The sequence below is a fragment of the Typopeltis vanoorti genome, chromosome 12, assembly GCF_054136105.1.
Source record: "Typopeltis vanoorti isolate ZY-2024b chromosome 12, IOZ_Tvanoo_1.0, whole genome shotgun sequence".
Lineage (NCBI taxonomy): Eukaryota > Metazoa > Arthropoda > Arachnida > Uropygi > Thelyphonidae > Typopeltis > Typopeltis vanoorti.
In genome coordinates this window covers 13,142,183-13,165,952 of record NC_143560.1, presented here as the reverse complement: position 1 = coordinate 13,165,952, position 23,770 = coordinate 13,142,183, and the positions used below count along the sequence as shown (strand labels likewise).

The window sequence follows — 23,770 nt, the reverse complement described above, 5'->3', positions numbered from 1 at the left end:
CATACTCCCGTACTACTTGCCAAAACTTATCCAGAGGAACCCAATCATATGCCTTCTCCAAGTCCACAAAACATGTGTAGACATTCTTGGCATATTCCTAAGATTTCTCAAAGACTTTTGTTATGTCTTTGGTTTTCTCTTATTTTTTCTTTTATTATCTTTATCAGTTGTTTATGTTATGTACTTATCAGTTATTTAGTTTTCCGACAAATTTATAGTTATTTTATGACTGCGCCAGCCGGCAACTGAATTCTGATATACTATCCTAGATTACTTAGAAAGAAAATGCAGGGATCATGAAGTTTGCAGTCGTGGTCCCGCTTCTTATGTTACTAATGGATTTCCCTCTAATACACGGTTCGTGATTTTCCAAGTGGTAATTCAATCCACAGAAACAAGACAAGCTCATTTGGTTTACACATAAGAAATACATTTATTTTGACACAAACATGGAAATACATTTTAGTTAAACCTTCAATTCTAAAAGAGTCCGAGTTCCCTCCCTTTTCTTAAATTAGCACATTCAAAAAAGTTCTACACTATAATTTCTTATACTGACAAATTCTTACACTTCTTTATATACCTATTCTCAGACTCTGTTAATTTATGCTAAATTACCCATTACTATCACACATATAAATTACATATATATACAGGCCAATTCTGCAATTCTTGCATAGATTTCATGAGATAACATTCCTTCTTATATTCAGACTTTATCCCCCCCCCCAGAATTTTAGTTAGCATTCAAATTAAACTTTAACATAATGACATTAATTTCTTTCTCTCGACACAAACAGTCCGAAGCCTCGGTTTCCTATTCGGCACAAGCCTAAGATGCCTTTTATTCCTTAGATGTAGACAAAATGTCCAAATACAGACAGTTCCTTAAGTACAACAGGAAATTAGCTGTTTTCTCGACGCTCAGTTCCTCCACGATTACTCTAACTTAATACAAAAGGTTTCAGCTTATCGTTCTTGCTTTGTCCGGTGGATTTAGGACCTTATCTGGATTCTCGGATCTCCCCACTGTATTCTCTTCAAGGCGTCTCCGCTATTCTTTTGTTCTACTCGAATAGAAGCACTCTTTCACTGACTTCTACACTACCATAAATTCACCAGCAGCCCTTTCTTCTAGAAATCTGGATGCATTATAGCTGCAGCTTTGATCCACGTGGCACGTATAACAAGGGGAAATTCTTGCTATGCATGTTGGCAAGTTTTCCACAGCTACTCAGCTCAGGAAACCAGGAACCGATGAAAACGAGACGAGAAGAGAAGATAGCGATTCAAATCCCTGCCGAAACCTATATACTACAAAACAGCACCCTCACTCGGTGGTGTCGTCCTGCATACGGCGGCAGCCGATTGGATACCGTGGCCATGAACTGTCTTTGACATGGCCTAAAACTTGTATTAGCTTATACACATCTTTTTAGCAATTATATATGATTTTCTATCTTAATTAATTTACAAACATTCTCTATTTGGTTTATGGGCTTCTTTAACATTACTTAAATTTTACAAAACTGAATATATATACATTTTCTAGGTCATTAATAGGCACATTTTCTATCTGGAGGCATAAGTATGTCCTTATCCATCCCTTCTGAGGTTACCTTATGTTGGGTCGGAAAAGGGATGACTCATCACTTTTTTTCGACATAACACTTGCCTTAAAGTGAAGATTTGGTCAGTTGTGCATCTACCAGGATGAAAGCCACATTGTTCTTCCTGGAACTCTGGCTCAACTATGCTCCTGCACCTTCTTTCCAAGCACCTAGAATATACTTTCCCAGGCAGGCTGAGCAGAGAGAGATGCCACGATAGTTGCTGCAATCTCTCTGGTCTATAATAATAATACCATTCTTGAAGAATGGTATTATTATTATTATTATTATTATTATTATCTGGGCGAGCATCATTGCTTTGGTGCTTGCCCAGATATCCAAGCAACCTGACATGCTCGAGTCAGCCAGAGAACACCATCTCGATTTAAGGCTTTTAGCATTTCAGGCCGAATTTCATCATCACCAACAGCCTTGCCTGATTTTAGCGATTTTATTGCTAAATGGTCCTCTTCTGCTGTAAGACTAGTCATCGCCCCGATCTGCACCTCTTGGATGTCCACAACTGCTGGGCCATCCGGGTTAAAAAGGCTCTCAAAGTATTCCCTCCATCTGTTAAAAGTATACCATCAGAGGCCTTAAGCGGCAGAAACATTTTCAGGGAAACATGAATTTGGAGTAACATTTATAGTAGATAGAGACATTAAAGGGAATGTTTTAGAGTTTAGGATTGTGAATGACAAATCACACACAATAAGAATGAGAACAATTTTTTTTTTTTAATTTATGGGTTATAAAGGCTCATGCACCAACAGAAGAAAAGGAAGGTGAGGAAAAATGGGATTTCTTTTGCAAAATGGAGAGACTGTATGATTGAGCACTATCTAATGACATAAAAAAGATTATTGGGAATTTCAATGTAAAGTTGGAAAGAAAGATATTTATATAAAAACAACTGGAAAACAAAGTCCACACACACACACACACACACACACACACACACACACACTAATAATAACAGAGAGAAACTGATAGATTAGGTGAGGGGAAATGATGAATACAAAGCAAATCAGAGTAGAAGTGAGAGAGTTATTGTTATTAACATAGAACTCTAGGAAGTCAGAGACTCACTGAGGGAGGGCACATACTACATGCACCAGCTGTTCTTGTATTTGTTCTTGAATTCATTCACACTGCTTGCACACACAACATCCAATGGCAATCCATTCTAATTAAGTACCATTCTAATTAAGTACCATTCTGTGAGAGATAAATCTAGATCTCATCCCATTCTTGGCAGCATTCATTCTGAACTTCCAAGAATGCCCTCTTGTCCTTTTCCCACCATCCATAAAATCCTGTATGACCCTTTCAGAAGTTTGTATGTCTCAATCATATCACCCCTTTTTCTCCTGTTTGCTAGTGTCTGCAGTCTACAAATTCTCAATCTATCTTCATAATCAGTATTCCGCAATCCATTTTCAACATTTTTAGCACTCTCCTTCACACTTTCTCCACTGTATCAGAATCACAAAAGAAACCAGGAGACCCGACCTGCACACAATAGTCCAAATGAGGTCTTATCAAGGCCTTGTAAAGTGGCAAAATAACATCCTTATCTTTACACATCAAAGGTCATTTCAATATTGCAATTATCTTTTGATTTGTATTTGCAATCTTTGCTACATTGTCGCTGAACTTCAATTTTCTATCTACTAACACTCCAAGATCCCTAGCCTGATCAGTTTCTTCTAGAATAATCCCCACCAATATAATATGGCACTGGATATCTAATCACACCAAAGTGTATGACTTTACATTTACTGACATTCAACTGACAACCATTTTCACATGCTCACAACTCCAACCCATCCAAACCATTCTGCAAGTACTGCATATCAACTGCATTCCTGGTCCTTAATCATCAGCAAATAGCTGTATGTATGCCACCTGCCAAATCCTTCCAAATGTACAGATTGAATAACAGTAGAACCAAGGACTGATCTTTGATGTACACCACTGGTTACCTTAAATCTTGTAGATTCACACCTCTCATATACCACTTTTTGATATCTGTCATCAGCCATCCTCTTATCCACGCTATTTTATAATCCAATCCCATATTCTCGAATTTATGTAATAGTCTTTCATGCTGTATTCTGTCAAAAGCCTTAGAAAAATCCAAAAGTATCATGGTATCCATTCCCCTTGTCTAGCTCAATGGTAACATTATTATAGAATGTAGGCAAGCTGCTAAAACATGACCTTCCCTTAGTAAACCCATGCTGTTCATTGCAAAGCAGAGATTTTCTGCCAACCCATTTCTGAATGCGAGCCCTAACCAACTTTTCCAAAATCTTCACCACCACTCCTGAGATACTGATTGGTCAATACTTGGATACAGCAGTCTTTACACCACCTTTGTGCAGTAGGATTATCATACATTGATTTCATTCCTGCAGAATCTTTCCTGTACTGAGACTCAAATTATATAGCCTGGTTAAAGGAATGGCCAGTTCAGCTGAACACTCTTTTTTTTATCCGTGCTGATATCCCATCAGTCACTATTGCTGAACTCTTATTCAGTTTGTGCAACAGTTCTAATACCTCCTCCTCATACACCTGAGTTTCTTCGTCCAGTGTAGAGGTAGCAATGAGCTCAATGTTGCATACACTAAGTTGATAGCTTTTAGCAAAATGGGTACTCATTAGTTGAACAACCTCTTCTGCATTGGTCACTCTCATACAATCTGCATTCAGTAGAGTTATTCTTTCATATTAATTTTTTTCTTTTACTTGCAGAACCAGTTTCTTATCATACTCACACTTAGCTTTCAATAAAACAGTTGTGACTCTTCTGGCCTGCTGCTTATAATTTTCATAATGGACATTATCCTTATGCACAAGTTACGAATACACATCCAGTTGATTCCTACCCTATTAATTCTTTGAACACTTGGGACATATTCTGATATTGCATCATTTAAGTATTTTTTAAACACTTCACATGCACTGTTGATATCCTTCTCATCCAGCAACCAATACCATTATACTAAATCCAGAATGCCCCTCAGTTGGTCATAACTTTCTGCTTTGTAGTTCACAGCATGTAACCTTTTCTAAATCGAACATTCATAAACTTAGCCACTTCCCAAGTGAGTACCACATGGCCAATGTCACCAATTGAAGGGAGAATAGCTACGTCTTTAACTGAAATACCCTCTGACACTATGATCAAATCTAACACTCTTGGACCTTCAGTTCCTTCTGTCACATGCTGCTTGAGGAAGTTATCTTGGAACAGTTCAGTTTCATTCTTCTCATGAGATTTTACTGCTACCCAATCAATGTTTGGATGATTAAATTATGATTACTTTTTTCAATGCCATTGTCTTTATTTGGTGATGCATTTCTTCATCACTAGAAACTAATCCATCAGATCTGTAAAAACACTCCATTATGAATTTGATCTTGTTAAATTCCACCTCACACCAGATGGCTTCAAACTCGCTGTCATATGAAAAACTGTTACTAGTATTATAATCAGAGGTCTAAACACTAACTGGATTCAAATCATCTGATATCATTAGCAGTAACCCCTGTCCTCTCCTATCCTGTACTGTCTATCCTTAAAAAATAGTGGACAGATGTCTTAGGCAACGTGTAATAAAAGGAACAAGCTATGAGAGTTTTAGATTAGTCATAGCATAACTGTAATCACATTTCTTCACCCTCCCCCCTCCCTCAGTTGGAGAGAGAGAGTGACCATATGGTTTTGACTTGGAAGATGAATATGAGAAGATATTGGCCCTGATATCCAAAGAAAATCCCAAGGAATTATTTTATTATGTGGAATAGTAGGAGGAGAAACGATTGTGAAAAAATGACATTGTTGGATAAAAATGGGAATAGAGTGACTGATGCAAAGGCCATAGTGGAGTTGTTCAATGAACACTATATTGGGTTATTTCATCCTGGAGAAGTAGGTTTTAATACTAGAGAGAGAGAGAGAGAGAGGGCAGGTTCTAGGTTTAGAAATGCAAGAAGAGAGTGTTACAAATACTAAGCACTCTGGATGTCAATAAAGCTGTGGGATTGGATGGAATTTTGGCACAGGTTTTGAGAAAATGTGCTAAAGAACCGACAGCGCTATTGACCTGGCTTTTCAATGAAAGTCTTGCTATGGGAAAGGTACCCAAGAAGTAGAAGATATCCATATGCAAGTGCCATTGCATATGGATAGTAGCAAACTGGACGTGTCAATCTACAGACAAGTTTGTATTTCATCAGCAGTTGTTAAGATTTCAGAAAAAATAGTGAGGGATCATATACAGCATTAGGCAGATGAGAGTAATGTTATCTGTGAGAATCAGCATGGATTTGTTAAGGGGTGCTCTTGTTTTAGCAATATGATTACCTTTTCTAATAAAGTGACAAGAGTTGCTGATGAGGGAAAGGCACATTCTGTCTTTTATTTTATTTTTTTTTTATTTTACAAAGGTATTTGACAGGGCACCACATGATAAGTTGCAGCACATGAATTTAGACGTCAGATTAGTGAAGTGGATTCAGAATTGGCTATCTAATAGGTATCAGAGAGTTGTGTATGGGGAAAGCAGTATCAAGAAGGAAGAAGATCACAAGTGGGGCCCCACAGGGTTCAGTACTGGGACCTGTACTGTTTAACCTTTATATCAATGATATTTGCCAATAATTTTTTAAGTATATAATTCTTTTTTCAAATGTAAGTTTATTTTTGTAACAAAATTTATTATTTTTTAATATGTTATTTTCATATTGTGTTCATATTATATATTTTCATATGATGTTTATCTCAATTCATTATGTAAGGCAATAATTTCAATACATTTTAAATAAAATGGATAATGATCAAAACCTTACTGTTATTGCCGTTTGGAAAAACTTCTGGACTGCAGCCAGCTTTGGCCTTATCTGAAATAAGACCATTGACTTTGAATACATGTTGGAAGGCCATCTGGTCAGAATGCATGAAAAGCTAAAATACTGCGCCTTCAAATATGACTGATGAAATGCATGCAGAAATAATCAATTTGGCACAAGCAATTGATGGTGAAGGATTTGATGATTTGGCCGTTGATGATATAAATGAAATTATTATTGACAGAGTTCTTAAGGAGGAGGAGGAATTATTAGAAATTGTGTTGGAGAAGGTTGACCCAAAAGATTTCAGCGGTGAGGACGAGCCATCACCATTAACTGCTAATTTAAATCTTGATGGCCTTCAATTAGCAAATAAATTGAAAATCATTTTCTGATTAATGATCCCATAATCAAAAGAGTTGTTAAATTCCAATTAGATTTGAAATCTTGTATGGGTTACTACAAGGAGCTATACAAAGACCTCTCTAAATTAGGAACACAAGATTCACAGACAATTTATCGCAGGGAAAATTCATTATGGAAAAAATTCGCTGAAAATGTTATTCGCTAGAAAATTGAAATGATATTGCACTGATATTGATATATGAAAAGTAAATGCAGTGCACGATAAATTCTACAAAATATAGTTTATTTTATGTATTTATGTATTATTTATTTAGATTTTAATTAGATTTTCATAATATTTCTATTCTTATACAATGAAAGTAATATTTTATTGATTAGTGAGTTTCCTAATTTCTGTTTTGTCTTAAAAAGTTGTAAATATTCTTTCTTACTTAGATACTACAGGTTCTGCTGATGGAATATTAATACTTACAAAACTGGAATAGGGTGGTTTAAGGAAAAAGGGCACCATATTTAAGAATATTTATTCTGTGAACCATTTGCTATTTTTCTGCGCACTTAGACACTCATCTAGATGTGATATATATGTGTGAGTGTGTGTATATATATTATTATTATTATTATGTAACACCTCCAGGGAGGACACCTACTCTACAGCTCTCAGTCTCCACCACTCCAGTAACCACAACTACTTTCATCATCCACACCAATGCCATCTACTGCCGACCATCGGCACTAGTATTTTCACAGACAATCACAAACATCCATGCCCACAGCGGGATTCGAACCTACAGCCTTTTGGCTGGAGAGCGGATACGCTAACCACTCGGCCAGCCAGGCCAACATGTGTGATATATACAGGATGGTTCAAAATTCCACATGCAAACTTTGAGGGGAGGTAGAGAACATTTAAATCAACCATATTCACATAGGAAAGCATGACCGGAAACACTGCTGGAAGGTACTAACAGGGACACAAAGATACAGAAATAACACAAGGCAGTAAGTAGTGTAAAAAACTTTATTAGGCATAACTGAACAGTAGTTGGATACATAATATGGTTTCACATCAGGTGCTCAAAGTTACAACCATTAGCAGTGATGCATGCCTGACACCGACGACACATTGATTGCCATACATTTTTGAAAATACCTGGAGTTTCCCAGATATTAGCAGCGGTGATGGCGATTCTTGCCACGAGGTTCATGTCAGAGGCAACAGGTGTTTCGTACACCATGGCTTTAAGCCCCCCCCCCCCACAGAAAGAAATCAATGCTCGATAAATCAGGTGAGCGTGGGGGACATGCACCACGCCCAATCCATCGAGCCCCAAAGGACCCGTCCAAATACTAATGCACAGAAATGCCAAAATGGGCTGAAGACCCGTCGTATTGGAAACACATCTGCCGACGCACAGTCATTGGAACATTGTTCAGTAAATCAGGCAGAACTTCTTCCAGAAAGGTCCGATACTTCTGGGTCGGAGTGGTAAAAGGTATGGGCCGACTAAACAGTCAGTGACGATACCTGCCCATACATTAATGGTGAAGTGTTGTTGTGCAGCATGTGATCGCACAGCGTGTAGGTTCTCATGGGCCACACATGAGCACTGTGGTGATTGAAGACCCCTTCACAGGAAAATGAAGCTTCACCTGTGAACAAAACACAAGTTGGAAAATCCGGGTCTACAGCACTTTTCTGCAGAAACCACTGCACGAATTCCACAAGTTGAGGATAATCTTCGGCCATCAGTAACTTGACCAGCTGTAGATGAAATGGATGTAAGGAGTCGGAGTGCAAAACGTGCAGTACACTGGATCGAGATACTCCTATAGCAGAAGCAATGGCATGTGTGCTTGTCTCTGGATTATTGTCCATTGCATGAAACACCTCTTATTCCATGGAGGGATTTCGCGTCAATCGTGGCCGCCCACTATCATGCCTGCGATCCCTGAATGATCCACGGTCACACAAATTCTGATGCAAATACGCAAAAATTTGGTGATGCAGTACAAGTCTGTTTGGGTACATTTCGCAATATATTCATACAGCGGCTCGTCCATTACTGTCAGCTAACCCGTAAACGAGGTGAACGTTTGCCATCTCAGTGTTTTTAAAACGACACATGTTCTTTGTACGACATTGAAAGCTTGAATGAGGAAGCTCCAATTGCTCACCTGGAGCACTGGTGAACAGCGCCCCCTATTACTTTCGGGTGGTGTTTCCGGTCATGCTTTCCTATGTGAATATAGTTGATTTTGATGTTCTCTACCTCCCCTCGAAGTTTGTGTGTGGAATTTTGAACCACCCCATGTATGTATGTATATATATATATATATATATATATATATATATACATATATCACACTTTATCTGAACTAATTCAGATGTGGTTTTTCAGTTATTGAATACATGTGTATTTTGAAAATGACTCCACTTTTATATATGTTGTACTGTTATTGTTTACAGAGCTAGTTTAAGATCATAGGTGCACTTTTGAGTAATTATATTAAAGAAAATGACAATAAAATTAAGTAAATGCTATCATAATGATGTAAATTAGCATAAGCTAAATTGCCATCTACAGCTGCAATACTAGTCTTTATCTTTTCCTCCAATGCTAGCATTTTCAGACAAAGAAATCCATCTCTCACCTAATAACAATTACAAACATCCATGCCTATTGCGAGTTTTGAATCCACAGCTCACTGGTGGGAGAGGGTGCACTATCTAGTCGATTGTTAACAACATGATATTTTTGATTACAGTTTATTTTTGAACGGTTCACAATAGAAGTAATTAATTACACATTTCACTTTGGGAGCATTCATCTATATGTATATATTTTTTTTTCTTTTTTTTTCCCAGTAAAGAAGATTTCTTAGTGTCATAAAATACTAGTATTGGAGAAAAAGGTAAAGGCTAGTATTCAAGCCACAGATGGCAATTTAGCTAATGTTGATTTACATCATTATGATAGCATTTACGTAATTTTATTATCATTTTCTTTAATATAATTACTCAAAATTGCACCTATTATCTTAAACTAGCCCTGCAAATGATAGCAGCATACAAGATGTCTTTACTATGCAGGAAAAGTGCAGCGATTTTCAAAATATACGTGTATTCAATAACTGAAATACCTCTCCTGAATTTGTTCAGATAAAAAATATATCACACCTGGATGGATGTCTAAATGCGCAGAACAGAAAAGTAGTGAACAGTTAGAAGAATAAATATTCTTAAATATTGTGCTCTTTCTCCCTGACTATTCTTAATATTTTATTCTCCCTAATAACTATCCTATTAACAGAATACTTAAGAGGAATATGTAAATAGTTAACCAGTGGCAGCTTGCACATAAGCACTGCGACACTGCAGCACCCCGAAGGAAAAACGAAAAAATAAAATTTTGTTTGTGTTTATAAATAATAACAATGCTTACAACATTATATAAATGCAATACAACATGTTAAAGGTTACAGCTTAGGTTTTGACACTGATTGCATAGTTAATAATTGGAATTGTTCGATTAACTCTAAGAGTCCGAAACAAATGCACTGCGATCTAACGCAGTGTTAGGATTATCACGTTCAGTCAATTCCAGCTAGACTTGCCGATATTTGTTGGCACTTGTCACTGCACGTAACAAGTGAATCCGACACTGCTCATTGAGCAGTGTCACTACAGATAAATTGTATGCTTGCGTGCATTATTTCTGTGAGATACGAAACTTTTATTATTGGTGTTCATGGTGAGGATGAAATATTTTTGGTAAATCTTATTTTATTCTGTTAAAATAGCATATAATTATTTATTTATTATAAATACAAGGCTGAATTATGACAAGTGTCACTATTGAAAATACGAAAAGAATTATATTTTCTCAATTATCGTTACGTGAAAAATTATCGTTACACGAAACAAAGGCACTGTGATCTAACGCAGTGTTGGAATGTCGAAACCGACACTGCTCAATGAGCAGTGTCGCTACAGATATATTGTATGCCTGCGTGCATTATTTCTGTGTACGAAACTTTTATTATTGGTGTGTGTTTGTGGTGAGGGTGAAATATTTTTAATAAAGCAATTTTTTAATTTGTAAATTTACTTATTAATAAATTGATTACTGATTGGAAAAAATTAATAATTTTTTCTTATTTTGTATATGCAGCACCACCACTTAAAATTTTCATCGGCTGTTTGTGAAAAACGGCCACTGTAGTTAACTATAAATGTTAGTTGGAAATAACTATTATCCCTAAATATTTTTAAATATGGTGTCCTTTCTTCCTAGCCACCATATCCAGTTTTGTAAAAATTAATATTCCATCTACAGAACCTGTAGTATCTAGTAAGAAAGAATATTCATAAATATTAAATAAACAATTTCAGAATGCTAAATATAATCGAAATAATAAATATATAAAATATTTCTTTTCTTTCTTTTTTCATATATGGGATGACATAAAATAGGATTTTAAATTTTCTCATGATGAATTTTCCCGTGCTTAGTTTTCTACACGATAAAGGTATTTTCCTCTTTCCATGATGAATTTTCCACGCGATAAATTGTCCGAACACGGATCACAACGATCTATTATTGAATTTCCTGTTAAAATAAATCAACCTGTGCTTTAAACAATGTCTCAAATAGTTTCTGATACAAGAGGAAATCAATTGTCAATGAATGCAGATGAAAGCAATGAACAAAACATATACTAAAAAATGTTTCTGCATTGTGATTTTTTTCTTTTTGAAATTAAATTTTTATTTTATTTTTATTTCCAAAAGATTGGGTTTTTTTTTTTGTTAAAATACTGAAATAAAAATTGATTTATGTTTTTTTAAATAAAATATGGATGGATGAAAAAAAATTGTGTTTCTTTTTCCAAGATTATTAATTTTTGATGTTTCTTTGAAGTTGTGGAGGCTATTTAATATTTTTCGATATACTGCACAGTACATACTAGATGTCTTTTTTTACACAATATTCTTTGGAAAATATATATACCATGAAAAAACATGATTGGGCATATTTAGAAGTAATGATCACTCACTACCAATTGAAATGGAAGTGCAGAATTGAATTAAGTGAGATAATCAGGCTTTCTATTTCCTCTCTCATATGTACTCAAGTTCAAAAGGTATTCATTGAAAGACTAAAATAAAAATATATAAATCCTATGGATGTGAAACCTGGATATTTAAAAGAGTAGAGAATCTAATTTCAGCTTTTGAAAGGAAAATCCTTAGAAAAATATTTGGACCAGTAAATGATAATTTCTCTGGAGGATCAGATGAAACCATGAATATCAACTTTATAACAAATCCACAATATCTATTATATTGTGCCCACTGCAACCTTTTCAAAAGGTTGCAGCGGTCAGAATATGTTTTTCATATGGATAATGATAGTATTCTTAAGACAATGAATAGCAAAATTCCTGGTAAAAGACCAAAAGGAAAACTTAGAACAAAATGGACAGACACCATCAGTCAAAACAGCAACATCATATTACAATGTCCAAACTGGAAAAGTCAAGTTTTGAACAGACAGAGATGGAGGCAATAAATCAGGCTGCTTATTAATTAATTCATGTTCACATTTAGAATTAACAGCTGTATTATTAAAAATTATGACTTTCATGAAGAAAATCCAAGTGCACCCACAGGTGGTACCTGGCACTGAATTTGAGTGGAATATTCTTATTGGAACATATAGAACGCAACCCAATTGAAGAGGAGTATGAACCACAAATATAAGTGCCATTTTTAAACAAACACACACACACACACACACACACACACAGTTTGCAATCTTATTCGTTACAGAGAGAGAGATCTATGACAGTGTAAACCACCTGTGATCAATGATCCATTTATTATATAATATTGTACAAGCATATCACATGTACCTGATAAGGCTGACATCTCTAGTTGACCAAAATTAATAGGGAATAAACCATGGGAATTTGAAATGTTGTCTTGTCAAAAGGCCTCAAATTAAATCATTTTGCACCTGATTATTTTTTTTTTCAGACACTCAATTATACTGATAAAATGTATGATATGAACACAGATGGATAAGAAAATAACTATTTATTAACTTAGAAGCTAATATTTCGCTGGTATTATATCCAGCATCTTCAGAGCACACAACACAAAGTTTGTTACAAAAGCAAGACAACTACAATCCGGTGTAACAGTGGGGCTAGTATAAGTAATTGCAGCGTGCAACACAGGACTAAAGTCCTAATTGGCACCATCTAGGTTAAAAAAAAAAAAAAAGATTCAAAGTTTTGAAATAGTAGTCCAAATGATAGTCTTGGAAAGTTTTAAAAAATAAAATAAAATAAAAGTAATAAATATTAATTTGATCTTAGGATGACTGTCTCCCAAATCTTTGATAGATTTATACAGCCATACTTGTTAAGGTTTGGAGTATGTTTTAAGGCTTCTGTTGATTCCAGGAACAACCTCTCTGACTTGTAGAAGCTTCTGTGCATTACTTTTGTTTCTTTCCAATTGATCCTGTATGCAGGGGTGTCCAAAGCATGATCTGCCAGACCCGACTTGCCATAGCAAAAGTGTCGGATATATTTTTTGTGTTCACTGAGGCAGATGTCCACAGTTCTTCCTGTCTGTCCATAGTAGGCTTGATGGCAAGAATAGGGCACTTCATAGACTCCAGGATATGATAAAGGAGTGCATTTGTCCTTAGGTGAATGGATGAGAGTTGTTAATTTTACATAATGCCATCTTGATGAAATTGTGGCCGCTGCATAACATTGCGTTGCTGGAGGATTTCAAATTTTTTCCGGTGTCGGTTTTTAACTTTAGCAAATTCTTTATTGGCTGTCGAGTCAGAGATTTTATCCAAGATATCCCATAGCTCCAGGTTCAAAATGTCAGATTCAGACTCCAGGTTCAGAATATCACGTAGTACACTGATGGAGGAATTTATTTTTGAAAGTTCTCGGCGAGTAGCGTATACCTGTTCTCACAATAGTGCTAAACTCGCTCTTTTATAAATACGTTGGGTTTTGGCCGAGAAAAACTTGTTCCTAATTTTTATACAGTTTGGTATCAAATTGGTATCTCGACACCTTTTTAAGAGGGCTAACCTGTTCAGTTGCCGTGCCAAATTTACCAATTCCTCCATCAGTGTACTATGTGATATATTATCTGACATTTTGAACCCGGAGCTATGGGATATCTTGGATAAAATCTTCAACTCAACAGCCAATAAAGAATTTGCTAAAGTTAAAAACCGACACCGGAAAAAATTTGAAATCCACCAGCAACGCAATGTTACGCAGCGGCCACAATTTCATCAAGATGGCATCGTTGTGAACCTATCATCGACAACCTTATTCAAAGAGGCCACGAGTGCATTAAGTTTTGGACACAATTTTGCCGTTATTCCTAAAGATGTGCCTAAAACCAAAATAATGGCTTCCGTTTAACGCAGGATTTACCACTTGCCTCCAGCTATAGCCAATAATATTAGGTTAGACGTGGCCAATATCCTTAACCATTCTAAGCCTCCCAAAAATAATATCCCACATAAAGAAATAATTGCTCTAAAAGAACTATGCAATAATAACCACATTACAATAACCAAATCAGACAAAGGAAACGCCACTGTAGTAATGGATACAAAGAATATGAAAGCAAAATGCATGCACTGCTCCAAGACCGGTCTACATATCAAATCATAGATCGAGATCTCACCAACTCACAAAAGAATAAGGTGTGCAAGTTACTGAACAAATTCACTTCCTGGCCAAAAGAAATTGTCAAAAAACTCAAACCCTTGCACGTCAAAACACCCAGAATATATGGTGCTCCTAAAATACACAAACAAGGTACACCTTTGCGTCCTCTTGTAGATAGTATAAACAGTCCTACATATAAACTAGCTAAACATTTAGCCAAATTACTAACCACTTACACAAACAATTCTTCCTCTTTTGTTAAAAATTCTACCCACCTAAAAAGTATTTTAGAAAACCACACCGTAAATAGTTCAGACCTAATGGTGAGTTTTGATATCACCTCATTATTCACTAATGTACCACTGATCGAAACACTTAACTTACTAAATTCACAATTTCCCCCAGATATATTTCAGCTATTTAAATTCACAGTACAGGCAGGTTATTTTACATGGAAAGGGAAAATATACAAACAATTAGATGGGACTGCTATGGGTTCCCCCCTTTCTATCCCCTTAGCCAACTTCTACATAGAACATCTGGAAAAATTAGCTATCAACACAGCCACTCTCAAACCTATTCTCTGGCTACGCTATGTTGATGATGTGTTTGCTATTTGGCCACGTGGCTCAGGCACATTGAATACATTTTTAGTGCATCTAAACAGCCAGCACCCTAAAATCCACTTTACAATGGAACTAGAAGCCAATGACTGCCTGCCCTTCCTGGACACACTGATCACACGTCTTCCAGAAGGTTCCTTATCATTTTCAGTTTATAGAAAACCCACACATACAGGGAGATACTTACACAAACAATCACACCATCACCCTTCTCAACAATATAGTAGAGAAGGGTGATGGTGTGATTGTTGAGAAGGGTGATGGTGTGATTGTTTGTGTAAGTACACCATCACCCTTCTCAACAATATAGTATCTTAAAAACACTAACCCATAGAGCTAGAGCAATCTGTTCCAATGACATTGCTCTCACTGCTGAACTTTCTCACTTATGTCACACCTTCTTAACCAATGGTTATAATCCCCATAAGATAGATAACATACTAAATGCTATCTATCTTATGGGGAGTTTTGTTGTGGTCCCCTCTATCTACCACAAAAGACCACAACAAAACTATCACCATCCCATACATTAAAGGCACATCTGAAAAGATATCTAGGATGCTTAATAAACACCAACTATGCATAGTATTCAAAAACCTTATGTAAAATTAGCAACTCTCATCCGTTCACCTAAGGACAAATGCACTCCTTTTTCACATCCAGGAGTCTATGAAGTGCCCTGTTCATCAAGCCTACTACAGACAGACAGGAAGAACTGTGGACATCCGCCTCAGTGAACACAAAAAATATATCCGACACTTTCGCTATGGCAAGTCGGGTCTGGCAGACCATGCTTTGGACACCCCTGCATACAGGATCAATTGGAAAGAAACAAAAGTAATGCACAGAAGCTTCTACAAGTCAGAGAGGTTGTTCCTGGAATCAACAGAAGCCTTAAAACATACTCCAAACCTTAACAAGTATGGCTGTATAAATCTACCAAAGATTTGGGAGACAGTCATCCTAAGACCAAATTAATATTTATTACTTTTATTTTATTTTATTTTTTAAAACTTTCTAAGACTATCATTTGGACTACTATTTCAAATCTTGGAACTTTTTATTTATTTTTTTATTTTAACCTAGATGGTATCATATTAGGACTTTAATCTTGTGTTGCACGCTGCAATTACTTATACTAGCCCCACTGTTACACCGGATTGTGGTTGTCTTGCTTTTGTAACAAACTTTGTGTTGTGTGCTCTGAAGATGCTGGATATAATACCAATGAAATATTAGCTTCTAAGTTAATAAATAGTTATTTTCTTATCCATCTGTGTTCATATCACACCGTGAAATCTATTACAACATGTCTGACGAACACATAAGCCTATCCACGCGTATACTGATAAAATAATTCATGAAAAGAGGCTAAAATTTGTACAAAGCATGTGACAGAAATTTTTTCTCCCTCTCACCTTTTTAAACTTATAGTTGGTACTGGCAGGTCAAGTCATACAAGGATACATTATTTAACATTTTTTTATCACTGAGCAAAATTTCATATAAATCTCATTATAGCAATGTTGATGGTTTCTAGGATGAGTTTATTAAAATGTATAAAAGAAACTGTCATATTAACAAAATTGCAAATTCTGATGTTTCTTTTGCTATATCTTTTCTTGGCTTCTTCTTAATGATACTGTTCACGCTTTTAGTGAGCAGATTCAGCTAGCTAAAATTTATATTAAGAGCATTTAAGCAACATTCAAATTTAAAATTATTTCACTCTTTTTATCTGAATAAAGTAGAACAAACATCATACCATTTACATGTGTCATTTAGCAGGTTCAGAATAATGTACTAGTTGTGAAGCTTACCAACAGGAATTCCTAGAAGATCTGACTGTATTTGCATTAATAAGTCATTTACAGTCATTCCACCATCAACTTGTAGTTTACTCAATTTCAAACCACCACAGTCTTTGTTCATTGCATCTATGACCTGAAATTTTAATTAAATTTTTCTTGTTGTTTTGCAATACACAGTTGAAATTTCAGTGAGTATATAAAATATAAGATTTGTTGTTGTGGAAACAATAAATGAATATTTCTGTTAGTGCTAGAGCATTATCATCAATAAATTAATTGAAAAAATTTAAAGCAAAAAATACATTTTTGGTGTGAAATATCCTGTTACTTACTTCTTTTGTCTGAAAGCACACTGCTTCTAATGTTGCTCGTGCAAGATGAGCTTTTGTAGAGAATTGTGTAAGACCACATATAATGCTGGAAGAGTATAAAATTAAACAGATTACACAAACTTTTATTATTATTATTATTACTTGGGCACTTCCATAGAGTCCCAAGATGCATCATGCAAGGTCCACACACTAACCCAAATAATGCCTGAATATGCCTTCTTAAACTCATTAACAATACAGTCATCGCTTCTAATTATCAAAAATGCATTCCACTCATTCATCACTCAAGTGATAAGTGAAATGAGTGAAAAATTTAGTCAATAACAGCTTAACTCTCAATTTCCAGGAATGACTAGTTTTGATTCTTTCCCTTCTTACTACATAATGAAAAGTTTTTGTCTATCCTATACAATCGTATTCGTAATGTACATTTTGAACATATTCCAACTTTTTTCTATCAACCAATTTGCAACCCACAAATCTTTAACTGTAGGGAGCATCCAAAAAATTTGTTATCACCTTGATTACCAGACTGAATACTCTGTCACTTTCCTTCTTCCCAGAAACCCAGATCAAATCTGAGCAGTATAAAAATTTAGAGCACGTGTGCGCGTGCACACACACACACATGCACGCACGCACACAGAGAGAGAGAGAGAGAGAGAGAAAAAAAACAAGTTCCATTACAATTCAAATGGTATGTCAAAATTATCACTAATTTGGTCAACTGCCTACTAATGTGATTTCTAGTGTGTGTGTGGGGGGTCACATCAAAGCTACCATCCTGTTTTACATGTCCAAAGTGCAAACTTCAGCCATATTATTCTTTAATGGTTCAGCACTAGTGGTGGCCTAATCAGTATTTAGAGTAAAGGATTGTATGGACTTGTTATTGTCAAATTATGCCTGTAGTAGTAATTAATGACTACAGTCTTGGAAAGGGATTGCTGTAGACCCACACCACTATTATGAGTTCGAGAACAAAAGTTGTGGTTCATGTTTATGTTTAATAGAGAAAATACACATCCAAAAATAATAATTAACAAACTAAATTTATTTAACTAATAAGATTATTAAGTCAATATTTTGTCTTGGTTACCAAAACATCATCACGGGCACAAGAAAATGCACTAAGCATGTGCACATAGATACACTAGCAGGAAAGCAAACACAGACCGTAAACATTGATCGTAAAAGGCAGGCTTCTGCAGTCATAACTGGTGCCCTTTGTGGATGCATTGATGAAATTTTGCCCAAGGTCTTGTCACAATGATAATCTCCTGGATTTTTGGTAATGTGATGCTGCTGAACTGTTTAGGTTTGGATAATTCTGTAGTGCTGTGGCAGATTCCAAAAATAACCCCTGATTTATATCTGCTTCTGAATAAGAGGGAGGTTTACTCCAATTGGATCTAGTGATCTGTATCCATGGCATAATCTGTCACCTTGGAATGGCTGTAGCATAGATGAACATAGTTTGTGTTTTTCTAGATCAATATTAGCCTTTCTTCCAGTTTTTCCAAAGTATGTTTGCAGGGAATGCTGTAGACACCACGATGATCTAGATCAGTGTTTTTCAAACTGCAGTTCATGACCCACTGGTGGATCTTGAAATCGATATAATAGGTTGCGAATGGCATTTTTAATGAAATAAAATAGTAAATATCAGAGCTAGTCTCACAGATATTTGTAGCTTTAAAACACTTTGTACAAGTGTTCAAATCTAACCATAAAACACAAATGGATGCCACTCTTGCAAAAATGGTCACACTTGCATTAGTGAGTGTAAACAGTCAGAGGAGTCCCAATAGATAGCAGTATGGTGGTTGCTCTTCTAAGCACAACACCCAGACCAGTACCTGGGTCATCTGCAGATGACTGGTGTGCATAAGTCACATAAGGGAATAACTTCTGCCCTTCCTTGTTGCTACCTCTCTTGCATTCTGATGACACTATTGTCACCTCATCCAAGGAAAAGGCAAACCTCTTAGCATCGGTATTGGCATCTTGGCTCTGGCCTGGATTACCAAAGTAAATCACCTCCCATACTTCCACAAACTTCCCATTGCATGCCTTCTCTGAACTTTCGACAAAAGGACGTAAGAAAAATCCTCATTAATATTGATACTAATAAGGCTCCTGGTACAGATGGTATTCCTCTGATTGTGCTCAAGATCTGGGCTCCAGAATTGACACCCATCCTGTATCATTTATATCAACTTTCATATTCTACTGGCATCTACCCAACAGCATGGAAGCAAACCAGCATCCAGCCTGTATCCAAAAAGGGAGACAAAAGTCAGCCATCTAACTAACATCCATTGCTCTCACCTCAGTACTTTCAAAAGTGATGCAGAAATTTATCAACAACCAGCTTCTTCATTATCTGGAGACTCATCAGTTAATTAGTGATCATCAATATGGATTCCACCATTCTTCTTCTATAGCCAATCTCCTATCTAATCTCGCCCACCTTTGAACTCAGGCCATGGAAAGATTTGGAGAAACACATGTTATCGCTCTTGATATCTCTAAAGCATTTAATCATGTCTGGCATCAAGGCCTCATGAACAAGCTCCATATTATGGCCTCCTTTCTACACTCTGTGATTGGATTGCCAATCCAATTACAGAATGTAGAAGGGAGTGTAGATTGCCAATCCAATCACAATCCAGCTTCCTCTCATCAGATTTCCCTATCAATGCTGGCATGCCTCAGAGTTCTGTGCTCTCATCCATGCTCTTCCTCCTTTACAACAATGACCTCCTTTCTCCAACTTCAAATCCTATTCACATCTTTGGCAATGACAGTACTCTTCAATCCTCTTCTCCATTCGATAAGCCCTGCAGTACCCTAATGTTAGATGCCTCAAGATCTTCCATAATAGTGAGACACTAAGCAACCTTTGATTAGGGCCGTATTCATGGGTGTGCGAACTGTGCATTGGCACAGGGCCCCCCTGCCAAGAGCAAAAAATTGAAAAAAAGAAAATCAATTTTTTTTAATTATTATATAAATTAATATTGTTATTATTATATAAAAAATTATTATTATATAGGAAAATATATGTATATAATTTTACTACCAACTATTGTTGTTATAGTAAGCAAAATAAGATCGCAGGTAGTATTTGAAACTACTCTAAGATATATAACAATATCGTGCATCATAGTGTTAAATAGGGAAAAGTGCATTTTAAAACAAGTGTTTTTAATAATTTTAAGGAGTTTTTTGATTTTAGTCTTTGATTTTATGAACAAGTAAGTATATACATGTACTATCATGGCAATTTTTTTTATGTGACATTACTTGCAAAACATCTTAAAAAATATATTTTGTAAACTGGTTTTAGGTTATCTGACATCAGAATTTTTCTTCAATAGAAGTTTTCAATCTATATCAGATTTGTTTATTTTCTAATATTATATGTCTTAGGAAGGACTTCCCTTGATGAGTCTTTTGACTCCTTGAAGGCCTGAATAATAATAATAATAATAATAATAATAATAATAATAATAATAATAATAGAAGAGGGCACTTGGCTCACTAGAGGACGCTAGTGAGCCAAGTGCTGTGGACGTAAGAAGAGCTCATGATTCAGATAAGTTATTCTGGGAATAATTAATTATATATGCATAATTGTTTGAGTAAGAGCAGCTGTAAACGTTGTGCGCTACTGGTATTATTAGCGTGGGGGGATTTTTCTTGCCTAAACTTAATTACGAAATCATTACTATTAGACCTAGTAACCTGCAGGGAAAAAAAAATGGCGGCGGAATTGTCATTCCATGATTTTAATTTAGATTTCAGTCGTTTCATTAAGTGTGAGGTCTGTTATATGTATTCCTTCAATTACATAAATGATTTGTGGATGTTTAGCACGGATGGAAGAAGGGTGTGTGCAAAGTGTGACCTGAATGAGGAACTGATGAATGCAAATATGAAATTGATGACAGAAAGTGTTAGTAACGATTGTGTCGCGAGTGCACATTCGAAAGAGAAGGATGGTTAGAAAGAGAGGCGAAAAAATGTTAAAAAATCAGGAAAAAAGAAAAAGAGCGATTTGAAAACCGTAACGGATGTTAAAAGGGATGAAAGTGAGGCAAGAGTGGCAGAAAGAAATGAAATTGAGAGAATGAATGAAAGTAGAAATGGCGTGACGCAAAAATCACAAGTAAAAAAAATTGAAAGAATAAATGATAGCGAAAAAAGAATGAATGATGGCGAAAGTTGGATGCATGTTAGTCCGAAAGTACGGAAACAAAGAAAGATAAATGAGAGTGAAAGTGAGAAGAATGATAGTGAAAGTTGGACGTATGTTGGACCGAAAGTACAGAAACAAAGAAGGATGAATGAGAGGGAAAGTGAGAAGAGGGGGTTGAGAGTTAGAAAGATTTAATGATAGAGAGAATGTGTCGCAAGATTTGGAAAGTGAATTGGATTGGATGAGGCAAGAAATGAAATGGATGTGGAATGAAATTAAGAGAATTCAGGTCAAAACTATTAAAATAAATCATGATGGCATGAAAGAGTTAACAAAAGATGAGCGAGTGGCGTTGTATGGCGACTACATTATTAAAGGTGTGCTAGAGGATAAAATGCACAAGGTATGTTTTCCAGGCGGTAAAATGAGTAGAGTGATTGAGGCATTGGATATGAGGCGGGAGCGAGCAAAAGAGTTAATTGTATTAATTGGTACAAATGATTTGAGAGAAAACAAAGAGCATGTCAGAATGAATGTCAGGAAGCTGCTTGAAAAGATAAAAGAGAATAGTGTGACAGGAAGGGTAGTCAGTGTGTTGCCTAGGTATGATTGTGGTGAAATGAGGCGGAGAGCAAAGATTTTGAATGATATTCTGGCTGAAATGTGTGAGGAGATGGAAGTACAGTTTGTTAATTTGTTAATGTGTGGAATGAGTTTGAGGGACGAAGTGAGCTGTATGGGAGCGATGGACTGCATTTGAGTGGTTATGGTGTGAGTCGCTTGGAGAGACTGTTGCTGGAAGGTAGAGAAGTGAATAGAGAGAATGAATCAGATCGAGAGGGGAGTGATGTGGAAGTGCAGGAGAGTAAGACAGGAGAGATTGAAGAAGTGGAAATGAATGGGGAAGTGAGTGGTATGCGTACAGAAAATGAGAGAATGGGTGCGCAAGAGGAGCAGGGAAACGGGGAGGCTCAGGGTGGACAGGGATACACAGAGTGAGATAGGTGGATGCTCCAAGAGGAAGTGAGAGCATGTGTAGGCAGGAAAGATATGGGATGACCAGGGATCAGGAGGAAACAGAGGAAATTGAAAAGGGTTCTAAAATGAAGAAGCAGAAAGGCCCCAGTCCAGCATGGAGAGATCACATCGAGTGAGTGGTATCAGTAGACTAGATGTAGATCCAGAAATGAGCTGTCATGTTTGTATACCAATGCTAGAAGTATAAGAAACAAGGCAGATGAAATGGTTGCACTAATTGCGTCTGTTCACCCAAAGATTGTCGGAATAAGTGAAACATGGTTAGATGAGGACGACATCCTAACAGGAATAGAGATGGAAGGGTATGATATGTTTCGTGAGGATAGAAGGAGTAAAAAGGGAGGGGGGTAACATTGATGATAGAGAAAGAGTTATGTCCATACAAGGTAGAGATGCAAGAGGGAAATAGGGCCAGTGGTTTTGAGGCAGTATTGTGTGAGATAGAGGTGAATAGAATCAAATACTTGGTGGGATGTTGTTATAGACCTGGTAATGTGGATGGTGGTGATAGTGAAATGTATAGTCAAATAAGCGCATATAAGAAAAGGGTGATCATTATGGGTGATTTTAATTATGGCAATATAGACTGGAATGAAGAGATAGCAACTGGAAGTAAAGAAAATGAGTTTCTTGAGTTTTTGAGGGATAACTACCCCAGACAGTATGTAACAGAGGGCACACTAGGATTGAGGGCCTTGGATTTGGTCATCTCATCAGAGGATGTAATTATAAATGAGGTGTCAAATCATCCGCCAATTGGTGAAAGTGACCATGAGGTGATTACCTGGGTAGTTGCCAGCAGTGCAAGGACCCCTGTGAAAAAAGGGTATATGTGAAACTACAAGGGGGGATGATTATAAAGATCTCGGGAGACAGCTTGCGGATGTAGCATGGAATGAGAAGTTAGCTGGAAAAGAGATCAATGCAGCTTGGGGGATTTTCAAAAACTATCTAGTAGATGCAATGTCTAAATGTATTCCAAGGGTGAGAAGGTTAAATAAGGTAGGTGTGATATGGATGAATAAAAAGATTAAGCATGCGATACAGAGAAAAAGGGCATTGTGGAGGCAACATAAGAGAAGTGGAAATAACCAATTTCATGAGGTCTACAAAGACCAGGCAAAGAGGGTGACTTGCTTGGTGAGAGTAGCTAAAGAGAGGTATGAACAGCAGTTAGCTAATGAAGCCAAAAAGAATCCTAGGG

General features: G+C 36.3%; 1 protein-coding gene across 1 annotated transcript in view; it reads right to left on the bottom strand.

Annotated features, from left to right (window-relative positions):
* The window catches only part of LOC150100586 (glycerol kinase 3-like), a 473,098-nt gene that overhangs the window by 91,033 nt on the left and 358,295 nt on the right, over positions 1-23,770 (bottom strand). Inside the window, exons 14-16 of the mRNA XM_090401838.1 lie at positions 17,325-17,409; positions 17,002-17,125; positions 6,471-6,521 (exon numbers count right to left, since the gene is read on the bottom strand). Coding sequence (XP_090257964.1) covers positions 6,471-6,521; positions 17,002-17,125; positions 17,325-17,409 — 260 coding nt within the window. The remainder of the gene's footprint in view (positions 1-6,470; positions 6,522-17,001; positions 17,126-17,324; positions 17,410-23,770) is intronic.